Source organism: Vigna angularis, chromosome 11, assembly GCF_016808095.1.
Source record: "Vigna angularis cultivar LongXiaoDou No.4 chromosome 11, ASM1680809v1, whole genome shotgun sequence".
NCBI lineage: Eukaryota > Viridiplantae > Streptophyta > Magnoliopsida > Fabales > Fabaceae > Vigna > Vigna angularis.
The window spans coordinates 24,489,771-24,513,060 of NC_068980.1; the positions used below are offsets into that span (position 1 = coordinate 24,489,771).

General features: G+C 37.9%; 2 protein-coding genes and 1 long non-coding RNA gene across 4 annotated transcripts; 1 reads left to right on the top strand and 2 right to left on the bottom strand.

The window, feature by feature from the left end:
• Positions 1-5,789: 5,789 nt before the first annotated feature.
• LOC128194690 (uncharacterized) lies at positions 5,790-7,490 on the bottom strand. 2 transcript variants are annotated; one of them, XR_008246010.1, is made up of 3 exons: positions 7,314-7,490; positions 6,206-6,287; positions 5,790-6,115 (listed from the first exon to the last, which is right to left on the bottom strand). It is a non-coding gene; the product is annotated as an uncharacterized LOC128194690 (long non-coding RNA). The 2 variants fall into 2 exon arrangements; XR_008246009.1 differs by having other exon boundaries at positions 6,206-7,490.
• Positions 7,491-8,026: 536 nt separating this feature from the next.
• On the bottom strand, positions 8,027-8,702 carry LOC108333745 (uncharacterized). Its single transcript, XM_017569221.2, has one exon. The coding sequence runs from the start codon at positions 8,583-8,585 to the stop codon at positions 8,148-8,150; it is 438 nt and encodes a 145-aa protein (XP_017424710.1). The 5' UTR covers positions 8,586-8,702; the 3' UTR covers positions 8,027-8,147.
• An 11,201-nt stretch (positions 8,703-19,903) lies between these two features.
• Positions 19,904-20,587, top strand: LOC108333732 (uncharacterized). Its single transcript, XM_017569209.2, has one exon. It carries the CDS (start codon positions 20,025-20,027, stop codon positions 20,460-20,462), a length of 438 nt encoding a protein of 145 aa, XP_017424698.1. The 5' UTR covers positions 19,904-20,024; the 3' UTR covers positions 20,463-20,587.
• The last annotated feature ends 2,703 nt before the right edge of the window (positions 20,588-23,290 follow it).

Consider the following 23,290-nt stretch of genomic DNA (forward strand, 5'->3'; position numbering starts at 1 on the left):
CCTTACATCACATCACCATCCACCCTCTCCCACCTCTGGAACACCTGCACAAGCCTCAGACAGGTGCAGATTAGCATAAAAGTCAGTTTTTTGTCCAATGGTGACCTGTGTTCATCTGACTGAGTACCTGTGTTGGACTTTCTGTACAAATTCACAATTTCTCTCGGGTAATCGTTTACAGGGGTCCTGTAAACGATTACCAAACCCTCGTTTACAGGACCCCTGTAAACGATTACCCGAGAGAAATTGTGAATTTGTACAGAAAGTCCAACACAGGTACTCAGTCAGATGAACACAGGTCACCATTGGACAAAAAACTGACTTTTATGCTAATCTGCACCTGTCTGAGGCTTGTGCAGGTGTTCCAGAGGTGGGAGAGGGTGGATGGTGATGTGATGTGAGGCCAAGGAGGGTGGGGAGACCCCTCATGAGTTGGAGGAGCAAGCTGTGCAAGGAATGAGTGAGACTGCTGAAAAAAGGGTTTGGTAATCGTTTACAGGACCCCTGTAAACGATTACCCGAGAGAAATTGTGAATTTGTACAGAAAGTCCAACACAGGTACTCAGTCAGATGAACACAGGTCACCATTGGACAAAAAACTGACTTTTATGCTAATCTGCACCTGTCTGAGGCTTGTGCAGGTGTTCCAGAGGTGGGAGAGGGTGAATGGTGATGTGATGTGAGGCCAAGGAGGGTGGGGAGACCCCTCATGAGTTGGAGGAGCAAGCTGTGCAAGGAATGAGTGAGACTGCTGAAAAAAGGGTTTGGTAATCGTTTACAGGACCCCTGTAAACGATTACCCGAGAGAAATTGTGAATTTGTACAGAAAGTCCAACACAGGTACTCAGTCAGATGAACACAGGTCACCATTGGACAAAAAACTGACTTTTATGCTAATCTGCACCTGTCTGAGGCTTGTGCAGGTGTTCCAGAGGTGGGAGAGGGTGAATGGTGATGTGATGTGAGGCCAAGGAGGGTGGGGAGACCCCTCATGAGTTGGAGGAGCAAGCTGTGCAAGGAATGAGTGAGACTGCTGAAAAAAGGGTCTGGTAATCGTTTACAGGACCCCCGTCAACGATTACCCGATAGAAATTGTGAATTTGTACAGAAAGTCCAACACAGGTACTCAGTCAGATGAACACAGGTCACCATTGGACAAACACTGACGTTTATGCTAATCTGCACCTGTCTGAGGCTTGTGCAGGTGTTCGAGAGGTGGGAGAGGGTGGATGGTGATGTGATGTGAGGCCAAGGAGGGTGGGGAGACCCCTCATGAGTTGGAGGAGCAAGCTGTGCAAGGAATGAATGAGACTGCTGAAAAAAGGGGCGGGTAATCGTTTACAGGACCCCTGTAAACGATTACCCGAGAGAAATTGTGAATTTGTACAGAAAGTCCAACACAGGTACTCAGTCAGATGAACACAGGTCACCATTAAACAAAAACTGACGTTTATGCTAATTTGCACCTGTCTGAGGCTTGTGCAGGTGTTCCAGAGGTGGGAGAGGGTGGATGGTGATGTGATGTGAGGCCAAGGAGGGTGGGGAGACCCCTCATGAGTTGGAGGAGCAAGCTGTGCAAGGAATGAGTGAGACTGCTGAAAAAAGGGTCTGCTAATCGTTTACAGGACCCCCGTAAACGATTACACGAGAGAAATTGTGAATTTGTACAGAAAGTCCAACACAGGTACTCAGTCAGATGAACACAGGTCACCATTGGACAAACACTGACGTTTATGCTAATCTGCACCTGTCTGAGGCTTGTGCAGGTGTTCCAGAGGTGGGAGAGGGTGCATGGTGATGTGATGTGAGGCCAAGGAGGGTGGGGAGACCCCTCATGAGTTGGAGGAGCAAGCTGTGCAAGGAATGAGTGAGACTGCTGAAAAAAGGGGCGGGTAATCGTTTACAGGATTCCTGTAAACGATTACCCGAGAGAAATTGTGAATTTGTACAGAAAGTCCAACACAGGTACTCAGTCAGATGAACACAGGTCACCATTGGACAAAAACTGACGTTTATGCTAATCTGCACCTGTCTGAGGCTTGTGCAGGTGTTCCAGAGGTGGGAGAGGGTGGATGGTGATGTGATGTGAGGCCAAGGAGGGTGGGGAGACCCCTCATGAGTTGGAGGAGCAAGCTGTGCAAGGAATGAGTGAGACTGCTGAAAAAAGGGTCTGCTAATAGTTTACAGGACCCCCGTAAACGATTACCCGAGAGAAATTGTGAATTTGTACAGAAAGTCCAACACAGGTACTCAGTCAGATGAACACAGGTCACCATTGGACAAACACTGACGTTTATGCTAATCTGCACCTGTCTGAGGCTTGTGCAGGTGTTCCAGAGGTGGGAGAGGGTGCATGGTGATGTGATGTGAGGCCAAGGAGGGTGGGGAGACCCCTCATGAGTTGGAGGAGCAAGCTGTGCAAGGAATGAGTGAGACTGCTGAAAAAAGGGGCGGGTAATCGTTTACAGGATTCCTGTAAACGATTACCCGAGAGAAATTGTGAATTTGTACAGAAAGTCCAACACAGGTACTCAGTCAGATGAACACAGGTCACCATTGGACAAAAACTGACGTTTATGCTAATCTGCACCTGTCTGAGGCTTGTGCAGGTGTTCCAGAGGTGGGAGAGGGTGGATGGTGATGTGATGTGAGGCCAAGGAGGGTGGGGAGACCCCTCATGAGTTGGAGGAGCAAGCTGTGCAAGGAATGAGTGAGACTGCTGAAAAAAGGGTCTGCTAATCGTTTACAGGACCCCCGTAAACGATTACCCGAGAGAAATTGTGAATTTGTACAGAAAGTCCAACACAGGTACTCAGTCAGATGAACACAGGTCACCATTGGACAAACACTGACGTTTATGCTAATCTGCACCTGTCTGAGGCTTGTGCAGGTGTTCCAGAGGTGGGAGAGGGTGCATGGTGATGTGATGTGAGGCCAAGGAGGGTGGGGAGACCCCTCATGAGTTGGAGGAGCAAGCTGTGCAAGGAATGAGTGAGACTGCTGAAAAAAGGGGCGGGTAATCGTTTACAGGACCCCTGTAAACGATTACCCGAGAGAAATTGTGAATTTGTACAGAAAGTCCAACACAGGTACTCAGTCAGATGAACACAGGTCACCATTGGACAAAAACTGACGTTTATGCTAATCTGCACCTGTCTGAGGCTTGTGCAGGTGTTCCAGAGGTGGGAGAGGGTGGATGGTGATGTGATGTGAGGCCAAGGAGGGTGGGGAGACCCCTCATGAGTTGGAGGAGCAAGCTGTGCAAGGAATGAGTGAGACTGCTGAAAAAAGGGTCTGCTAATCGTTTACAGGACCCCCGTAAACGATTACCCGAGAGAAATTGTGAATTTGTACAGAAAGTCCAACACAGGTACTCAGTCAGATGAACACAGGTCACCATTGGACAAACACTGACGTTTATGCTAATCTGCACCTGTCTGAGGCTTGTGCAGGTGTTCCAGAGGTGGGTGAGGGTGCATGGTGATGTGATGTGAGGCCAAGGAGGGTGGGGAGACCCCTCATGAGTTGGAGGAGCAAGCTGTGCAAGGAATGAGTGAGACTGCTGAAAAAAGGGGCGGGTAATCGTTTACAGGATTCCTGTAAACGATTACCCGAGAGAAATTGTGAATTTGTACAGAAAGTCCAACACAGGTACTCAGTCAGATGAACACAGGTCACCATTGGACAAAAACTGACGTTTATGCTAATCTGCACCTGTCTGAGGCTTGTGCAGGTGTTCCAGAGGTGGGAGAGGGTGGATGGTGATGTGATGTGAGGCCAAGGAGGGTGGGGAGACCCCTCATGAGTTGGAGGAGCAAGCTGTGCAAGGAATGAGTGAGACTGCTGAAAAAAGGGTCTGCTAATCGTTTACAGGACCCCCGTAAACGATTACCCGAGAGAAATTGTGAATTTGTACAGAAAGTCCAACACAGGTACTCAGTCAGATGAACACAGGTCACCATTGGACAAACATTGACGTTTATGCTAATCTGCACCTGTCTGAGGCTTGTGCAGGTGTTCCAGAGGTGGGAGAGGGTGCATGGTGATGTGATGTGAGGCCAAGGAGGGTGGGGAGACCCCTCATGAGTTGGAGGAGCAAGCTGTGTAAGGAATGAGTGAGACTGCTGAAAAAAGGGGCGGGTAATCGTTTACAGGACCCCTGTAAACGATTACCCGAGAGAAATTGTGAATTTGTACAGAAAGTCCAACACAGGTACTCAGTCAGATGAACACAGGTCACCATTAGACAAAAAACTGACTTTTATGCTAATCTGCACCTGTCTGAGGCTTGTGCAGGTGTTCCAGAGGTGGGAGAGGGTGCATGGTGATGTGATGTGAGGCCAAGGAGGGTGGGGAGACCCCTCATGAGTTGGAGGAGCAAGCTGTGCAAGGAATGAGTGAGACTGCTGAAAAAAGGGGCTGGTAATCGTTTACAGGATCCCCGTAAACGATTACCCGTGAGAAATTGTGAATTTGTACAGAAAGTCCAACACAGGTACTCAGTCAGATGAACACAGGTCACCATTGGACAAAAACTGACGTTTATGCTAATCTGCACCTGTCTGAGGCTTGTGCAGGTGTTCCAGAGGTGGGAGAGGGTGGATGGTGATGTGATGTGAGGCCAAGGAGGGTGGGGAGACCCCTGATGAGTTGGAGGAGCAAGTTGTGCAAGGAATGAGTGAGACTGCTGAAAAAAGGGATTCAGTTTTAGGCACCCCTCATGAGTTTTAGGCACCATTTTGTATGACATAATTAAATTCATTATAACACACCATTAATAGAGATTCAGTTACACAACATACACAACAAAATGATACATTGTACGTTTCAAATATTACAGTTATCCATGAAATAGTGTTAAAAGAGTGTTAAAAATGTGTTGTTGGAATATCGCGGTCCTTCAGTAAATAACCGAATAAAGTTGTCCATATATCCAGTTAGTGCATCAAAGAATTAAAACTTTGATATTGAATTTAACCAGTAATATTGTTGTACAAAATAAAATTCAGAAATAACCACAAAGGTCTAACAACATAACCATTTATTGTAACCAAATCAGCGCCTATGCATTTAGTGAACGAGCGCTCTCTACACGTGACCGAGCGTTCGTTCTGTACAGTTGACCGAGCGTCCAGCGTTTTCGCCCATTTATTGTAACCAAATCAGCGCCTATGCATTTAGTGAACGAGCGCTCCCTACACGTGACCGAGCGTTCGTTCTGTACAGCTGACCGAGCCTCCAGCGTTTTCGCACATCACCCTGTCGCCCAGGACGCTCGTCACATAGCGAGCGCACGAACATTTCATAGCAAGCTGACGCTCGTCGCCCCCTGCACGCACAAGAGGACGGTCGTCCACAGAAGATCAAGTCCACGCTCGATCTGCTAGTGGACACTCGTCCATACGTCCGTCACTGGCACATGGACGGTCGTTTAAAGGTCGTGCAGACCCTGGACCAGATGGACGCTCGTCCAGACGCTCATCCAGAAGGACGGTCGTCCAGATGTGGACGCTCGTCCAGACGCTCATCCAGAAGGACGCTCGTCCAGAAGATCGTAGAGAAGTGGACGCTCGTCCATAAAATTGGACGGTCGTCCAGAAAATTGGACGCTCCTCCAGAAAATTGGACGCTCGTGGTGGTGTACAAAACCAAATTGCATAAATAACCACTTGTATTGTTGTAGAAAACCAATTCAATAAATAACCGAATAAAGTTGTCCATAAAGTTAAACACTTTTAATTTTCACGAAATGAACTTCATATAAAACTTATAACATAACGAACATTACATAAGCACTTAATGCAACAACAAATTGATCAACATAAGTTAAGTAGTTCACAAATTTTTCTAAATAACACATCCATGTGACCACGCACAATATTCGACAACAAACAACAACGATAAATCTGAAATACAGGCAAGGAAATTATGAAAGTTTTAAAGTTGTTGCATTTATATTGTTCTTCTTTCATCCAGTGCCTTGAGGTTTGTGAAGAGGTGGAATCAATTTCGATAGAATGTCATCAACGGAGCGTGTTGGAGGCTTGTTGGTATCAATTGGTATTGATAGACGTACTAGGTCATCAGTTGGGCCCCCAATATCACTTCCAAAAACCTGCACAATCCGAGAGTATCATTTAAAGTCATAGAAAAGTTTACAACATATATAATAGTACAATAGAAAATTGTTCACCAAAATCTTTACCTTGACAATATTCCTCAGAGTTATGTCATAGGGTAATACATGCAAAACAATTAATTTCGTAAGAGCTGATTCCACAAGGACACTAGAAACAGAAAAAATGGAGAAAGAAACTTTTGGTGTTAATCAAGCACTTAGCTCTATGAAAGAATAATCTATATTTAAATTCATAAATTAGATGAAACTATTCTCTACATAAAATCCAAGGAGTTATAAATAACAGTGGCCAAACACCATATACAAACCACAAACAACATAATCACGCAATATATCTAGGGGCAAACAGGGCACAATGCAAAATGCTAATACAACTGACCAAGAAAGGGCAACCTAGTAGTGATAGAAATAAAATATATGTGATGGATTCCAAAGCAAATTTATCACTGAGTAAAAAACAGTGGATGCAGGTAAATAACATATACAATACATAAATTAAAAATAAAATGGTGCCAGAAGCAAATGTATGAAAAATTCAGGACACCTTAAACTGATGTTCAACTCTCATGACAATATTTCCCTTTTTCTAACTCAAAAAAAATATCATCAAACAGATAATAATGAAGGAACACAGAGGGAGCCAATGCAGCATGGACAGGGAGTTTTCGGACTATAACAAAAAGGGGAATCATTTCAATCAGTTCATGGGAAGTAGCTCCAGCATTGGCGCGAAGACAGTTAGAAACGTTTGCGTTGCATTTCGTGCTGCTGCTGAGCAGAATAACCGTGCTGGGTGGGTGCCATTTTGCAAACTATTCCAATCACTATTCCCTCTGATTTCGTGGAACTTTTTCACTCTCTAGCTCTCCATCGACACTACCCTTTTTCCATTTCTTGTAATCATCTCACACTTTATCCATTTATTGCAATATTCCCTTTTGCAAATAAGCAAACCAAGCCCAAAAACACTAAGGACAGTAAATAATCCTACAGGTTTGCCCAATCCAGAATTTTATCTCTCACGACATTTCCCCCTTTAGTCTAGGGTTTCCGATAAAATACCAAAAATAAAAACAAAGATAGACAAATTCTGAGAAAAGAACAAAGGAACAACAGTATCATACTTTATATTATTCAAACGGTACAAAGGGGAGAAATAAGAAAGGGGACAAACCTTCCGCGCTCCACATCGATCACGTCCGGTACGAACTTTGCCTTCGGCTACACCTTCGCTGGTACAAACTTTTCCTATCACGTCCAGCCTCCGGTGGCAGCAATGGAGTAGGGTTTGTGTTTTCTCCCTCGATCTCTCTGGTTCTCTCGTTATCTCTCGTTCTCTCTCAATCCTAACCCTAGCTCGAAATTTCAAAATTTGAAATCCCACACACGATCCTAAGCCAGCAAGTTAACTCGAGCGTTTCGAAATTTGAAATCCCACACACAGATCCTAAGCCACACAGTGAAACGCAACGTTTCATTTAACTTTTTTACCTGCCAACTCAGCACCAGCCCATAATGTCAAATGACCAAGCTATCCTTCATGATGTTGACAGTTTTCGGGGTCCACCGCGTGTCAAATGAATGTAATTTGCTTTAACCGTGTCAAAGAATCATTTTTGTTTTTGTAAACTAAAATTATAAAAGCTAACAAGTCACTGAGAATTAATACGGTGAAGTTTATGTGATTCGCAGAATTCGTATTAATTCATATTATAAAAAAAAAAACAATATCTACTACTCAGGAATTAAATATCACTACTATCTATCTATCTCTCTCTCTCTATATTTCTTATATGCCAGTATGATCGAGTAATGGAGAGAAATTCATTCTAATAATTTTTCAGCTAGGTAATTACATGAAATTAAAGGAAGAAAAAGAACAAAAGATAAAAATAAAAAGTTTGGCATTAACATGTACTTAAAAGACACCTCCAAAAGTTAATTACAAAGTAGCTAGAAAACCATGTTAATTATCTTCTCTTTCCAAGTATGATCTGCTATATGTTAATTAATTTGAGAAAAGTACATCACTTGGCCCTTGTTCAAAATAATTAGTTTCTCTATATTGTTGCTGCAAGAAAAGTCCATAGCACAGCTGAAAATCTTCAATATAACTTGCATCTTCATATTCCATTGGTGCATGCTCCATCATCTCATCTCCACAAGGCATCCATGAATTCATCTCATCAAAGGGCAAGGAAGAGATGATGTTCATCTCAGCCCAATGATCAGCCTCACTGTCTGACGTGGAGCAATCTTGATCATCCATTTGAGCTATTTCGGTGTCACTGATCTCAGCCTCCAATGACTGAATCATGCTCACAAGTCTATCATCACCATGATAATACTCTTCTTCCTGTGTTTCTTCCATCAGTGCCATGAGAAGAACATTGTTGGCCTCTGAGAACTCCATGCCCAACTCAAACACACACTCTGAGGAAGACATGTTCGTGAAAAAAAGGAGTTTTTGAGTAACCCTTTTTTGTTTGGTTTATGAAAATGGTTAAAGTGAGAGCAATTAAGGTTGTTGGAGATGCAAGATGAGTTTGAAAGGTGAAGAAGGAACCTTTATATAGGCAAAAATAATATATGGTCGCTAATTAATATACATTAAAGGTGGAGTTGCTTTTTTGTTTTGCTTGTTGGTACTCTAGGTCAATAGATAAGATTCATAGAACTGTGGCTAAGGAAATATCTGTATAATTGTGATGAAAAAACTATTAATTGTTTGACCCATTGATGTCTAGATGTGGAGCAACAGGGCATTGGGGTGGTCAATATATGGTATTAGGGTATAGCCATAATGCACCCACTAAAGGTTGCAACAGTGGGGCATCAGAAACCAGACAATATGCCCACCGAATGACCAATAATTAAGTAATGCAATATTTTTTTGAAAGGAATTTGTAGGAACCACCCATGATTAATAATTTTGTAGGAGTGTCGGCTATGGGTTGGAAACCTCAATGTGACGATGTTAGAGAAGAATGTGAAATGATTTGATTCTTGATTATAGGAAATTTCAATGTCAAAATTGTTGCATGTTGAAGAATGAAATTATCTTTTCTTCTGTGGACACCCTATACCTAAAAGAGACCTCTATTATTATACTTGTAATGGAAATATAATAGAAAACGATAAAGGGGTGTATGGAATGAATACCCCACCCAACCATTGAGTTTCCTCGACCACAAACACTAGCTAGAATGTTGAAAGAGAATTATCAGAATTATAGTGGACCAGCACTAGCTACAAATCAAACTCAATATGTTCTACTGAGTCATGTCTTGTACGGCATCAAAGCTTATTATACCTGTCTGTATCTGTCATAAACTGTTATCTTTTCAAGTATATTTCATAACAAATACAACATATGACGGGATTTTTCTAGAGGGCTTCTTAAAGTGAGATAATTTGGGTGCAAGCTACAATTGTCAGAATTTTCGATCCAAAATTTTAAACAATAAATTTATCTACGTGGTGGTTGTTATAATTATATTATGTGTTATTTTTATTTATTATCTTAAGATAATAAGTTTATGAGTTTTTTTTTATATAGTTTACCGAATGATTAACAATTTACGAAACCGATCGAAAGAGAGCGTTAGAGATATTCGATAGACCAAGTAGTCTATAAGTTGTAAGTCAAGAATAAGTAGTCCATCAATCAAGTGACCAAGGAGGAAGGGAAGCCGAGCAGACATTCTGTAGCGCCAATCACTCTTAAATATCACGTCAAATCAAGATTACGGATAAACATTGTTTAATGATTTTGAACTATGATTAAGGTTTTACTATTCTCAGATCAATCTCGAAACTTATAAATAAAGATCAAAGGTAAGAAGGTGGTGGATTCATTTATTGTCAATTTAAGATTTTACTCTGATATCATGAGAGTGCCTTTAACAGATATTTCGGACGGTTTAGAACGTAAACAAGGAAGGATTTGGGACTGAGATATGTAGGTTACCTAAGTTAATTTGGAATAAAGTGTGAAGACGTGTTTTGTAAAGATTCTCGACCCTATATCCAAAACATATAGTATTTAGTTTTATTATTTTTAATCAATATGATAATTTTTTTTATATATAATATAAGGATAATTTTGATGTATGAGTTTTTGAATAGGATGCGGCAGTGGAATATGATATGTCAAGTGGGTGGTGGGAAAATAATTGTTGTGTGGTGCTTAAAATCTCTTTGGAAAGAAAAAGCTTGATTGAAGATGCGTCCAATACATGAACCACCGGCATGCACAGAAGGGACGTACGTTGAAGTAGTTCTTAGAGGGATATGCACACGAGGCACCCACGTGGGTGTTCGTTTGGTGTGAAACCAAAACTTGCACGACTAGTCCCATCTCCACGCAAGTTTATATTTATGATCACTTACCCATATATGTCTTCTTGTTTTAGGGAGAAAGTCTTTAATTCATGTGTTAGGTATTGCGTTTATTTCTATCATATGAAAATGAAATATTCAAAGATTTAGGTGTCTCTATGCATGCTGGCCTGTAGCTTCGACAACTATGGATCATGTGGCCAACACGATCGATGTGGTTTATAATTTGTGTTCTTAATGAATCCCCAACAGATTGGTTAATTTGTGTTCAACCTATGGCTTTCTTTTGTGAGCCCCACTAACGACGAAGGATGTTAAAAACAACATGGTGTTTCTAAATAGAAAGATTCAGGCAACAACCTAATAATGTTATTTCTTTGAAGAATTCTTAACCCTTTTCATCACTCATTTTGTTGCAAATAAGATTGATGTGGTGGATGATGGATTATCATTGAATATTTTTGGACATCTATTTATACTAGTATTTGGTCATCAAATATGTTTCTCTAATAAGACCCAAACTTTGGACATTAATTTAATCAATTCATAGTGACCAAATTCAAGTTGCAGTTGTTTCAATGTTGATTTTTTATTGATAGGAAACCCAATATCAAACAAAAACAATATCAAACCTATATAAAAATGACTTATTTTAACAATATATATAAATTGAAATCAAGATCATCAACACTTACCTATGGTATTGTTCTATCAAGTAGTATTGATAAGGTCACGTATCACATTATAAACCTAACACGTGGCAACACAAATTTTTATAAAAAAAATCACATATTAACACGTGTCACATCATTAATAGGGTTAGCATTTTTTTAAAATGATCTAATTGAGATATTTTTTTCAAAAATTGGAATACAATTAAAACAAAAATGAAAGTGGGAACTAACTTCAAACTTTTCGGCGAAAACAGGGATTAGACGAGTAATTAAGCCATTTATAATATTATTTGATGAAATAGATAAATATTTTTATTAGTACTATAAAATAATGAACCAAGTCAATCTACTTTGATTGTACTGTAACAAATATATAAAATAAATAAAAAAACTAAATATTTTAAGTGAATCAACCCACTAACTTAATTAACCCATGATGAGTCAATTCATCAAAATGTAAACTATTAAGTTGACTTATTTTTAGCTTAATGTATAGTGAACCAGTGAATTGGGTTGACTCATTCTAATATCTTGTATAACCCTATCTAAATTTTCAATCACAATTTCTAAATTTGCAATCACAATTTTAAAAATTGTGATCATCTTGATACAAAATATAGCTATTGTAACAAAAAATTATTTTACCTGTTAACCAATGATAAAAAAAATAAAATCTTTATTTTAATAATTTATTTACATTTTTAGTCAATATCTGGAGTAATTTTAATTTTGGTATTCAAATTTTTTTTAAAAGTCCTTAAAAATTGAAAAAAATATCATTCCAAATTAAGGGAACTAAAATGAGGTTTACATACTTCATCACTTAACATTTAGGATAAAGATTTAGAATTTAAAATTACTTTTAATCCTCCAAATATATGTTTAAAGATTGAAACTTTTTTTTTCAAAAATTTAGGATCAAAACTAAAAGGTTTAATTAATCGGACGGTTTCTATTTTAGTGGACATATCCTAAATTTTAAAAAAATTATCGCAATTGACTTTCTAAATAATGTTAATACTTCACATGTACTAAACATAAGGGCCCTGGGATATTCCTCTGAAATAGGAGTTGTATGAAGTGGTAAAAAAGATTACAACAAAAGAAAATACTCATAAATAGTTAATATACTATTCACTAACACTGTTCGTTTGTGATAGCTTTTGTTCATAGTTCAAACTTTAATTCTAGTTATATAAAATGTCAAAAGTGGACTACATTTGTTAGTTTTTTACTTTTCAAACTTGTAAAGTTGTAAAAATAAATCACTATTTATTAAAAAACAAAGAAGTTAATTGACGTTGGCAAATAATAGAAAAAACATTGATTAATGTCGAAAATTATCATTTTCCAATGTTAATTACCGTCGAAAAATGTAATTTCCAACGTCAATCAACGTTGTTTTTTTTTCACGTTAATTAACGTCTCCCGATATGATATCGATATCTTTTTGGACGTTAAAGACAAAAAACACCAAAGTCAAAGTTCTTTTTTGCAGTAGTGAAAGTTCATCAAATCTTATATTTTTGTTTTGATTATGTTCTTAACATCAAAGTATAAAACATGATTATAAGTATTAAATCTGGGTAGATACAAGTGCTTCTTATGGCCAGATAAACACACAACATTGTGTATGAATATTTCATCCAATAAATCTTTGCTTGGGCGACCGATAAGTATACATAGTCTAAAGCGTTTATAGTAAATGTCAAACATTTATAAATGTTAATTTTATGCTTGTAGACAACGTTTGTCTCTTCATTTCTTAGAAAAAGATCACGTAATGAATTGTCTACATAAAAAATATTCTGAGGAACGTGTTTATATTGCTCACACAAACAACTTTTTAGAAAGTGTAGAAGGACAATTTTGCAAAAACAATCAATCTTGTTAGATCATGTGTTGTACTACAGTGTGAGAAAAAGTTATTTGACCTAGATTTCATAAGTCATGTCATGTATAAGAGAATTGCATGCGTAAAGATTATATAATGATTTTATGTTGCATGAAGGGAATTTAATGAATATTTAAGCATGAACATGGGGAGATGGAAGTGGAAGAAAAAGAACTTTGCAAGACCTTTGATAAGGAAAACAACTACCTTGATTCAAGGACAAGGCAACCTCCTTGAAATTATAGAGATAAGGGGAGAGAAATAAATTTTTCCAGCTACTATTCTCATTCATTCTGCTGAAATAAATACATGTATTGGTTGTCAATCATTGCCTGACCGCATTTGAAGGAAATAGAAACTAACAAAGGAATATTCCCCTAACAAAACCTATGATCAAGTGACACCTCACAAAGATATCTTTATAATATGATTTTGTCAAACGTCTTCCTCAAAGCTGATAATCCAAAAGATTTTATTACTCTCTCTTTTAGTCAGAATGGTGCTACTAGGCCTTATATCAGTATCGGCCCTATTGCTAAGTTGCAAGGCTGGACTGCTTTTGCTAACATTACCTGCGTCAGGGAGAGTCACCTTGTCCTCAAGGTGAAAAGTATTACGAAGCTCCTCCCATACCTCCCAGCTTGCATCCTCGGGAGCAAGACCCATCCATTGTACGAGGACCATCTTAGTAAGGGGATCAGTGGTAGTATCTAGTTTCGAATCAAGCATCGCAAGTGGTTCAATGACTGAATTGTTGTTGTGTGCCATCAAAGGGAGAGGACTTGGTGGTGTGGTGAGTGGGCCAATGTGCAACTTCAACAAAGAGTAATGAAAAACAGGGTGAATTTTGGAATTTGCAGGAAGGTCCAACCGATAAGCAACAGGACCAACATGTTTGGTAATACGGAATGGTCCAGAAAAACGTTTTGCCAATTTATGATGAGGAGATCCTCGAAGTGAACCTTGGCGGTAAGGACGTAAGCGGACATAAACCCAATCTCCAACTGAAAATTCAAGAAGGCGTCTTTCACTATCTGCATATAATTTCATCTGTTATTGAGTCTTTTCAAGCTTTCTAGTTAGAGCGTCCAACACATCTTGGCGAGTAGTGAGTAGAGAATCCACGGCCTCCACCGAAGAAGAGCCGGTGGGGTAATGAGGAATGGATGGAGGTGGTTTGCCGTAAGTGACTTGATAAGGAGAAAGACCAGTGGAAGAATGAACAATAGTGTTATAAAACCATTCAGCAAGAGTTAGGAATTTACCCCAGTGAGTTGGATGATCATGGACAAATGCTCGTAGGTACTGCTCCAGGGTCCTGTTTAAGACTTCTGTCTGCCCGTCAGTTTCAGGGTGATAAGAGGTGCTCATGCAGAGTTTAGTGCCACATAAACGGAAGAGCTCACGCCAAAATTTACTAATGAAAATCGGATCCCGATCTGAGACCAGGCTACGAGGAAATCTGTGGTATTTGCAAACCATATCTAAGAAGAGTTGAGCTACCTTGAATGATGTAAAATAGGAAGGAAACATGCCGAAATGAGCCCCTTTTGAAAAACGATCCACTACCACCAGTATGAATGTATGCCCCTAAAAATCCGGTAAACCTGTGATGAAATCAAGGGAGAGATCAATCCACAGTTCAAGAGGCACCGGAAGGTGTTACAAAAGACCAGCTGGGTGTTTGGTCTCATATTTAGTTTGTTGACAAACGGAGCAACTAGACACAAAGTGCTTAACGTCATCCCGCATTCCTTGCCAGAAAAAATTCTCTTGTAATCGGGCCAAAGTCTTGGTAATGCCCATATGACCACTAAGGGGTGTGGAATGAAACTCAGTAAGTAGAGTATGAATGAATGGGTTGCCACTGTTAATCCATATCTTCCCCTTATACACAAGAAGGTTGTCATGGATGTGATATTGTAACTGATCCTCCGGATGTTGTTGTACTTCCTTGAAAAAAGTTGAAAAATTATGGTTGGCGTATAAGCTCTTGCGAAGCTGTTCCAGAAATGTGAAATTAGGCATAGACAATATAAGGAAATTTCTAATAGAAGAATCCTGGGGCCGTGATAATGCGTCAACAACAACATTCAACTTGTCTGCTTTATATTGAATAGAGTAATCAAATCCCAGTAACTTAGATAAGTAAATTTGTTGCTTTGGAGTTTGAATAATCTGAGACATCAATTCTTTTAGGCTACGATGGTCAGTCATGATAACGAACTTATGTCCGAGTAAGTACTGCCTCCATTTCTTAACAGCAGCAGTAATGACGTGTAATTCTCTAACGTATGTTGAAGCCTTCAAGAGTTTGGGACAAAAAGGTTTGCTATAGAAAGCAATTTAGTGACCTTTTTGCATAAGAACGACACCCATGGCTGAACCTGAGACATCTGTTTCAAGAATAAAAGCTGATGCGAAATCAGGTAATGCTAAAATTGGGGTCTCAGTCATTGCACACTTTAGTTTGTCGAATGTCGATTGTGACTCGGAAGTCCAAGTAAAGTTATCCTTGCGCAAAAGGTTCGTTAAAGGGGAAGCGATGGCAGCATACCCCTTTATAAAACGGCGATAGAAACCTGTCAAACCCAAAAAACCACGCAAAGCCTTGGGAGAAGAGGGAGTTGGCCAATCAATCATAGCCTGAATCTTAGAAGAATCAGGTGCCACACCTCTATGAGAGATTATATGCCCCAAGTACTCAATTTGTTGATGTGCAAAAAGACATTTTGAGCCCTTAAGAAAGAACTGTGCATCCAACAGTGTTTGGAAGGTTTGCTCCAAATGCTTAACATGGTCTTCTAATGACTTACTGTAAATAAGGATGTCATCGAAGAACACGATAAGAAACTTACGAAGGAAGGGCTGAGGAGTGGCATTCATAGTGGCATGAAATGAGGAGGGAGCGTTGCACAAACCGAATGGCATAACGCGGTACTCGTAGTGCCCTTGGTGTGTACAAAAGGCAGTTTTGGGAATATCAGCCTCCCTCATGCGAATCTGATTGAAACCCTGTTGAAGGTCTAGCTTAGAAAACCAACAAGCACCCCCCAATTCATCCAATAGTTCGTCGATGGTGGGGATTGGAAAGCGATCCTTGATCGTGATAGCATTGAGGGCTCGATAGTCTATGCAAAAACGCCAACTTCCGTGCTTCTTTTTTACTAAAAGGACTGGTGAGGAGAAAGGGCTACGATTGGGTTGAATGAGACCAAATTGGAGCATGGATTCAACTTGGATTTCAATTTCAGCTTTCTAATAATGGGGGTAACGGTAAGGACGGATGTTCATTGGGGTGGAATTGGGAAGCAAGTGAATGACATGATCAGTGAGGAGTTGTGGGGGAAGGGAAGTAGGTGTATGGAAAAGGGAGGAAAATTTGAGGAGAAGAGAGTGTATTTGTGGGCAGGAGTGTGAAGGAGGGGAAAGGGTGATGCGGTAGTATGCGTTGAGGACGGCAAGACCTGTAAGTGGAAAAAAGCAGCCCCAACATTTGTTTGTAAAAGGTGTTTCAATTGTTGGGTCGTAATGTCAATGGGCTTGGTGGGGGCGTCAGCTTTGAGATCAACAGATTTTCCATCTTTAATAAATTGCATAGTTAGCTTTGCATAATCATTCATCATTGGGCCCAATGTTTGGAGCCATTGTATCCCGAGGACCACATCAGCTCCACTGATGGGTAATACATGGAGGTCTGAAATAAAAGTTTGGCCCTGTATCAACAAGTGCACATTGCGACAGAGCTTGTAGAATTCAATTTCAGACCCATTTCCAATCATGACGCGTAAAGTAGTAATGGGTTCAGTTGCCAGAGCAAGGAAGCGAACAACTCGATCTCGAAGAGAGTTGAAACTGATTTGGGCTTCGGAGGAAGCATTATTATCCTCTTCTAACAACGAAGGGGCCAAATCAGAAGGAGAAAGTTCCAGACGAGCATCATCAGCTTCCTCAGCCACAAGGAGGAAGAAACGAGCTTTGCACTTATGCCCAGGACTAAACTTCTCATCGCAATTGTAACAGAGACCCTTTTCTCTACGAGCTAGCATCTCCTCATGGGTTAATTTCTTGTAGTTTGTACGATTGGGTGTGGGTAACAATGGAGGGTGGGGGTGGTTTTGTGCTGATTGAGTGGTAGCTTGAGGTGAGGAGTGACGGAGAGATATTGGGAAAGGAGGTTTCCCGCTAGAACGACGCTGATCGGCGAGTTTTTCTTCCTACAACTTTGCTAAAGCTGCCGCTTGGTTAAATGAAATGGGTTGCAACACTTGCACCTCGCGACGGATGTTGGGCGTCAGGCCAGAAATAAAGCAGCTTAAGAGGAAGGACGGAGCCTAACCGACAATACGATTGGCTAAACGCTCAAACTCAGTCAGATAGTCATTGACAGTACTTGACTGTGTGAGTTTGGAAAAGGCGCCTCGAGGGTCATCGTAGTACGTTGGGGCAAAGCGCGTTTCTAACGCTTGTAACAAATCTAGCCAGGATGTAACCATACCGTTGCGGTGCATCCACTAGTACCAACAAAGGGCAGAACCGTCCATGTAAAAGGACGCAATCTGGGTGCGGTCAGCATCTGGAGTATTGTGGTAGTCGAAGAACTGAGAGATTGTGAAAATCCACCCTGAAACATATGTACCATCGAAACATGGAACGTCGAGCTTTACGGGAGGGGTATGTGGGTGAAAAGGTCGAGGGGAGGTACGACCTGGGGAATTACGGGAAGAAGATTCTAGGTTTGACATTTGAGATATTAGGTGGTCAAGTTGGGTTTTGAGGGCATCGTGGTTGGCCATAAGAATTGACTGGTTTGTGGTAAGTTTAGGAATGACTTCCTCCATTTTATCAGAGGAGGTCTTAGAACGAGTGGTCATTTCAGACATTGGAAGGGTCAATGAAAGCACCAAATTGATAAGGAAAACAACTACCTTGATTCGAGGACAAGGCAACCTCCTTGAAATTATAGAGATAAGGGGAGAGAAATAAATTTTTTCAGTTACTATTCTCATTCATTCTGCTGAAATAAATACATGTATTGGTTGTCAATCATTGGCTGACCGCATTTGGAGGAAATAGAAACTAACAAAGGAATATTCCTCTAACAGAACCTATGATCAAGTGACACCTCACAAAGATATCTTTATAATATGATTCTGTCAAACACCTTCCTCAAAGCTGGTAATTCAAAAGATATTGTGATTTTTTACTCTCTCTTTTAGTCAGAATGGTGCTACTGGACCTTATATCAGTATCGGCCTTATTGCTAAGTTGCAAGACTGGACTGCTTTTGCTAACAACCTCACAATGGCTCTTAAAGGATTTACAGTAATATTTTTCTTCTCAATATTTATATACATACACATATACACATATACACATGTGTGTAAATGATTGTGTTATATATGAATGATTGTGTTTCAAATAATATTTTATATTTATTTAGGAGTTTGTAATCCAAATAATACCCTGTCTAACTAAAAGTCGCTAAGGTCTAAAAAAACACTCATTTGCAATGTTAATTTGTTAGTGGAGCTAGATTGAACTTATTAAAAACGGGACAAAGTATAAATTTTCAAATAGAATAGTATAAAATACCTGAATTTACCTCTATTCTTGTATTTCATATGAATTAACTAAAATTATTTAAAGAAGAAGAGTTTTCCTAACATAAGATTTTGATGGTGCATATATAACTTAAAGATTGTGTTTGACAATATTCATAAAACTGTATAATTGCTTTTACCAATCAACATTAGGCGAAAATTTTCGAAAATTTTAAACAAGAAAGAATAATTTTGTCTGTCAAACTTTCGTAATGAAATCCAAATACTGTGTTCATTCATTAATATTGGAGACTGTTTATATAGAAAAAATAAATAAAAATCATATTCGATCTCTATCATATGTAAAAACTCATCATAGTAGTGATATAGTTACGATATCGAAGGTAAAATTAATTCAAGTCCATCTGATTGTGAAAATCCCAATAAAAAAACAGATGTAAAGAAAATAGAAATTTAGATAAGAAAAAAAAAGGGATTACCTTCATAATTAATGTCATCTAGATTTTGTAGAGTTTAAAATTTAATCCATGTGTTATTAATGCTAAGTATTATAGATATAGACAGACTTGCCCAGAAGAGAATCTGAAGCTAAAGATGAAGAGACCCTTTTGATAAAGATAGATATTTAAATGCATGATTATTAAGACGTTCACTAAAATTTAAATTATGAACTACAATTTTGATAAAATTGAGGCATTCTCTACAATAGTATTCTTCATAATATTATAAATGTGACCGTGACAGATTTAATACATGTTAGACAAATTCAGTACAATTATGCATAACATATAGAATAGTAAACATCAAGTGTACAATAACTTATCATCACTCTCCGTAAACTCAAAATCTACATACACAAATCAATTCCTCATTGATTTCTTTCTTAGCCTTTCATTTTCAATAATGTACATCTTTGTCGGTTCAAACGCTGTTCTTGCTTTAATTATTTTTTTAATTTCTTGCGCTTGTTATTTAATTATTGGCCATTAAGTGGGCATATTTTGTCTAGTTTCTGATGCCCACTTTTGTTGCAACCATTAATTAGCTAGCCAGATGCTATATATTGCTGCTCGACAAATAGACACCAATGGGTCAAAGCATTAATTTTTTCCATCACAACTTATATCTCAGAATCATATCTTAGCACAATTATATGAATCTAAGCTTATCTTTCACTACATAGTTTATTAGTGATTTGGCCTACATGCACTATCAGCAAGCAAAACAAAAAAGCAACTCCACCTTTAATGTATATTAATTAGCGACCATATATTATTTTTGCCTATATAAAGGTTCCTTCTTCACCTTTCAAACTCATCTTGCATCTCCAACAACCTTAATTGCTCTCACTTTAACCATTTTCATAAACCAAACAAAAAAGGGTTACTCAAAAACTCCTTTTTTTCACAAACATGTCTTCCTCAGAGTGTGTGTTTGAGTTGGGCATGGAGTTCTCAGAGGCCAACAATGTTCTTCTCATGGCACTGATGGAAGAAACACAGGAAGAAGAGTATTATCATGGTGATGATAGACTTGTGAGCATGATTCAGTCATTGGAGGCTGAGATCAGTGACACCGAAATAGCTCAAATGGATGATCAAGATTGCTCCACGTCAGACAGTGAGGCTGATCATTGGGCTGAGATGAACATCATCTCTTCCTTGCCCTTTGATGAGATGAATTCATGGATGCCTTGTGGAGATGAGATGATGGAGCATGCACCAATGGAATATGAAGATGCAAGTTATATTGAAGATTTTCAGCTGTGCTATGGACTTTTCTTGCAGCAACAATATAGAGAAACTAATTATTTTGAACAAGGGCCAAGTGATGTACTTTTCTCAAATTAATTAACATATAGCAGATCATACTTGGAAAGAGAAGATAATTAACATGGTTTTCTAGCTACTTTGTAATTAATTTTTGGAGGTGTCTTTTAAGTACATGTTAATGCCAAACTTTTTATTTTTATCTTTTTTCTTTTTCTTCCTTTAATTTCATGTAATTACCTAGCTGAAAAATTATTAGAATGAATTTCTCTCCATTACTCGATCATACTGGCATATAAGAAATATAGAGAGAGAGATAGATAGATAGTAGTGATATTTAATTCCTGAGTAGTAGATATTGTTTTTTTTTTATAATATGAATTAATACGAATTCTGCGAATCACATAAACTTCACCGTATTAATTCTCAGTGACTTGTTAGCTTTTATAATTTTAGTTTATTAAATTAATAATTTGTGTTTCCTTCGTGGGAAAATAGAATTAAATTGAAATAAATCAATGTTAGAACGAATCATCAAATCGCTTTTAAAACAAAGAACAATACGCAATATACTTTGAATTTTACAAAACAAAATAGTAAAGTTTACAAAACAAAACAAAACAAAAAAAATAGCAAATTTACCTTTGACAACAATATAATAAACGTATTAGAAGAAGAAAATGATAAGGAAAAAAAAGAACAACATATTAAAACGAAAAAATAAATTGAGAAAAAACAAAAACCATAAATCTTGATTTCTAAATTCTTTAAAACAAACGTTTTTAAGCTCTCAATTTTAAACAACTTATTTTTTTAAACAACTTTAAAAGCCCAATACCTCCGGCCCACTCTGGATCCAAGAGAGACGCTTCTCCTGCGCCACCACCGGCTCCGTTAGTGGCGAAACGTCGGAGGTGCTTGGATCTGATCGAGGAGGAAGTTTGTGAAGGTCGGAAGAGTCGGTTAGTGAGGAAGCTTGGTGATGATTTTGATAGGGTGGCGTCTTTGGAGATCGAGAGTTCTGATGCGGTGTCGTTTAAAACTCCGAGTCGGAGATTGGTTAAGGGTGGCGAAACTGTGAAGAAGACGGTGGCTGAATCGGCGGAGAAATCAAATACCAAAGCAAAAAAGAGTAGCGATGGAAGTGCGAAGAGTCCTAGGGTTAGAACTTCACCCAGATTTGCTAGGCGTGTACCCAATTAGCTTGTTTTTAATTTAATATTTTTATGAGGATCAAGATGCAAATTTATGTAAATCCTTCGCATTTCAGTTGCTGAGAAAATGTAAATATGATTTCAAGACTGTTATAAATTTTTGGAATGTTCTTTTTTAATCTTTTCTTATAAAGAACGATAGTTTTTCAAAGAAAAAAGAAATTATCTAAAACTTTTAAAACATTTATTTAAATTTTTGTATTGACATGCGAAAGGTATTTAACAGGTTTTTGTATGTGGGAAACTATGATTTGGATTTAAATTCACAATTACATTATCATGATATTTATTTTAAAATTTTATTATAATAATTATAAAGTCCAATTGTACATTATTTTATAGTTTATATATAGTTATAAAATCTAAATGTGAATATAACCTATTTAACTCATTTATAACATATAAATCAAGAAATATTATGTAATAAATTTATTAAGGCTTTGATTATGATCTAATAATTACATATTTTGATCTAAATTTAAAGAGAAAATATATTGGTTAATTGAATTGAATACAATATATATATATATATATATATATATATATATATATATATATATATATATATATTGTTGAGCTTTTTAGTCATACCACTGACATTGTTATATGATGCAATGAGAAAAGACACGTTTTTTGTTTTACTCTACGCAATATTTCCTTTACTTACCGTATATTACATTGTTAAAACAGACTTTCAGCTGTGCTATGGACTTTTCTTGCAGCAACAATATAGAGACACTGATTATTTGGCACAAGGGCCAAGTGATGTACTTTTCTCAAATTAGTTAATAAAGTATTATGTAAGGATTACTTTGTAATTAATTTGTAAACCTTTAAGTTTTATATTTAATTTACACTTTCTCAATTTACCAAACCTATCTGACCATTATGAATTTTCCTCATTTCCTTAATCGTACTTGGATACAAGAAATGGATACTGATTTAGTTACTTGCTTTTTATTTTTACTTCATAAATTATAATTTTGTTTTTCTCTATGGTAAAAAGAATTAAGTCGAATAATTTAATCTTTCAATCCTTGAAAGATCTTTTGAAAAAAACAATAAAAGGAGGATATATATTTGAAGAAGGAGGTGAGATTCTGAACAAAAACGAAACTATGGTTGATTGAGCATGGTTAGTAAGGTGGTAAGTAAGCCTTCTTGTTTGAAGAAGGAGTTGAATACAATACTCAATAGTGAAAAATGACTGTCAACAACTAAGAAAAATAATGGGTGTATTCACCCAGTTATAAAACCAATTAGTTTCTTTAAATTTATTTACTCTCGTCCCTTTTAACCTTTTTCCATTTATGTGTCTTAACTTTCCAACTGCAAATCTCACCACAAGTTTTTTTTTTTATTTCCAACGGATTTTTTTTACTGTAATTGTTGAAAATATAGTCTAAATTAATGTAATTACGGGTTTGGTGACCTTAACTGCTTTATAACGGATTTTGAGAGTGTATGAAAATAGTACCATTTTATTTATTATTTAATTATAGTTCATGTTTGATAACTTAGTTTCTGGTTTTTTGTGAAGTGAAAATAGAATAATTTATAATGTGTTTCAGTTTATGGATCATGGTTAAGTCTTCTTATACAAGTAGTTTTCAAATTTTAAGCTTAGGTTCAAGTCTTAGTCTTTAGTCCTCTCTACTGTTCAGTTAGGTTGGGTATGTTGGGTGCTACCTATAA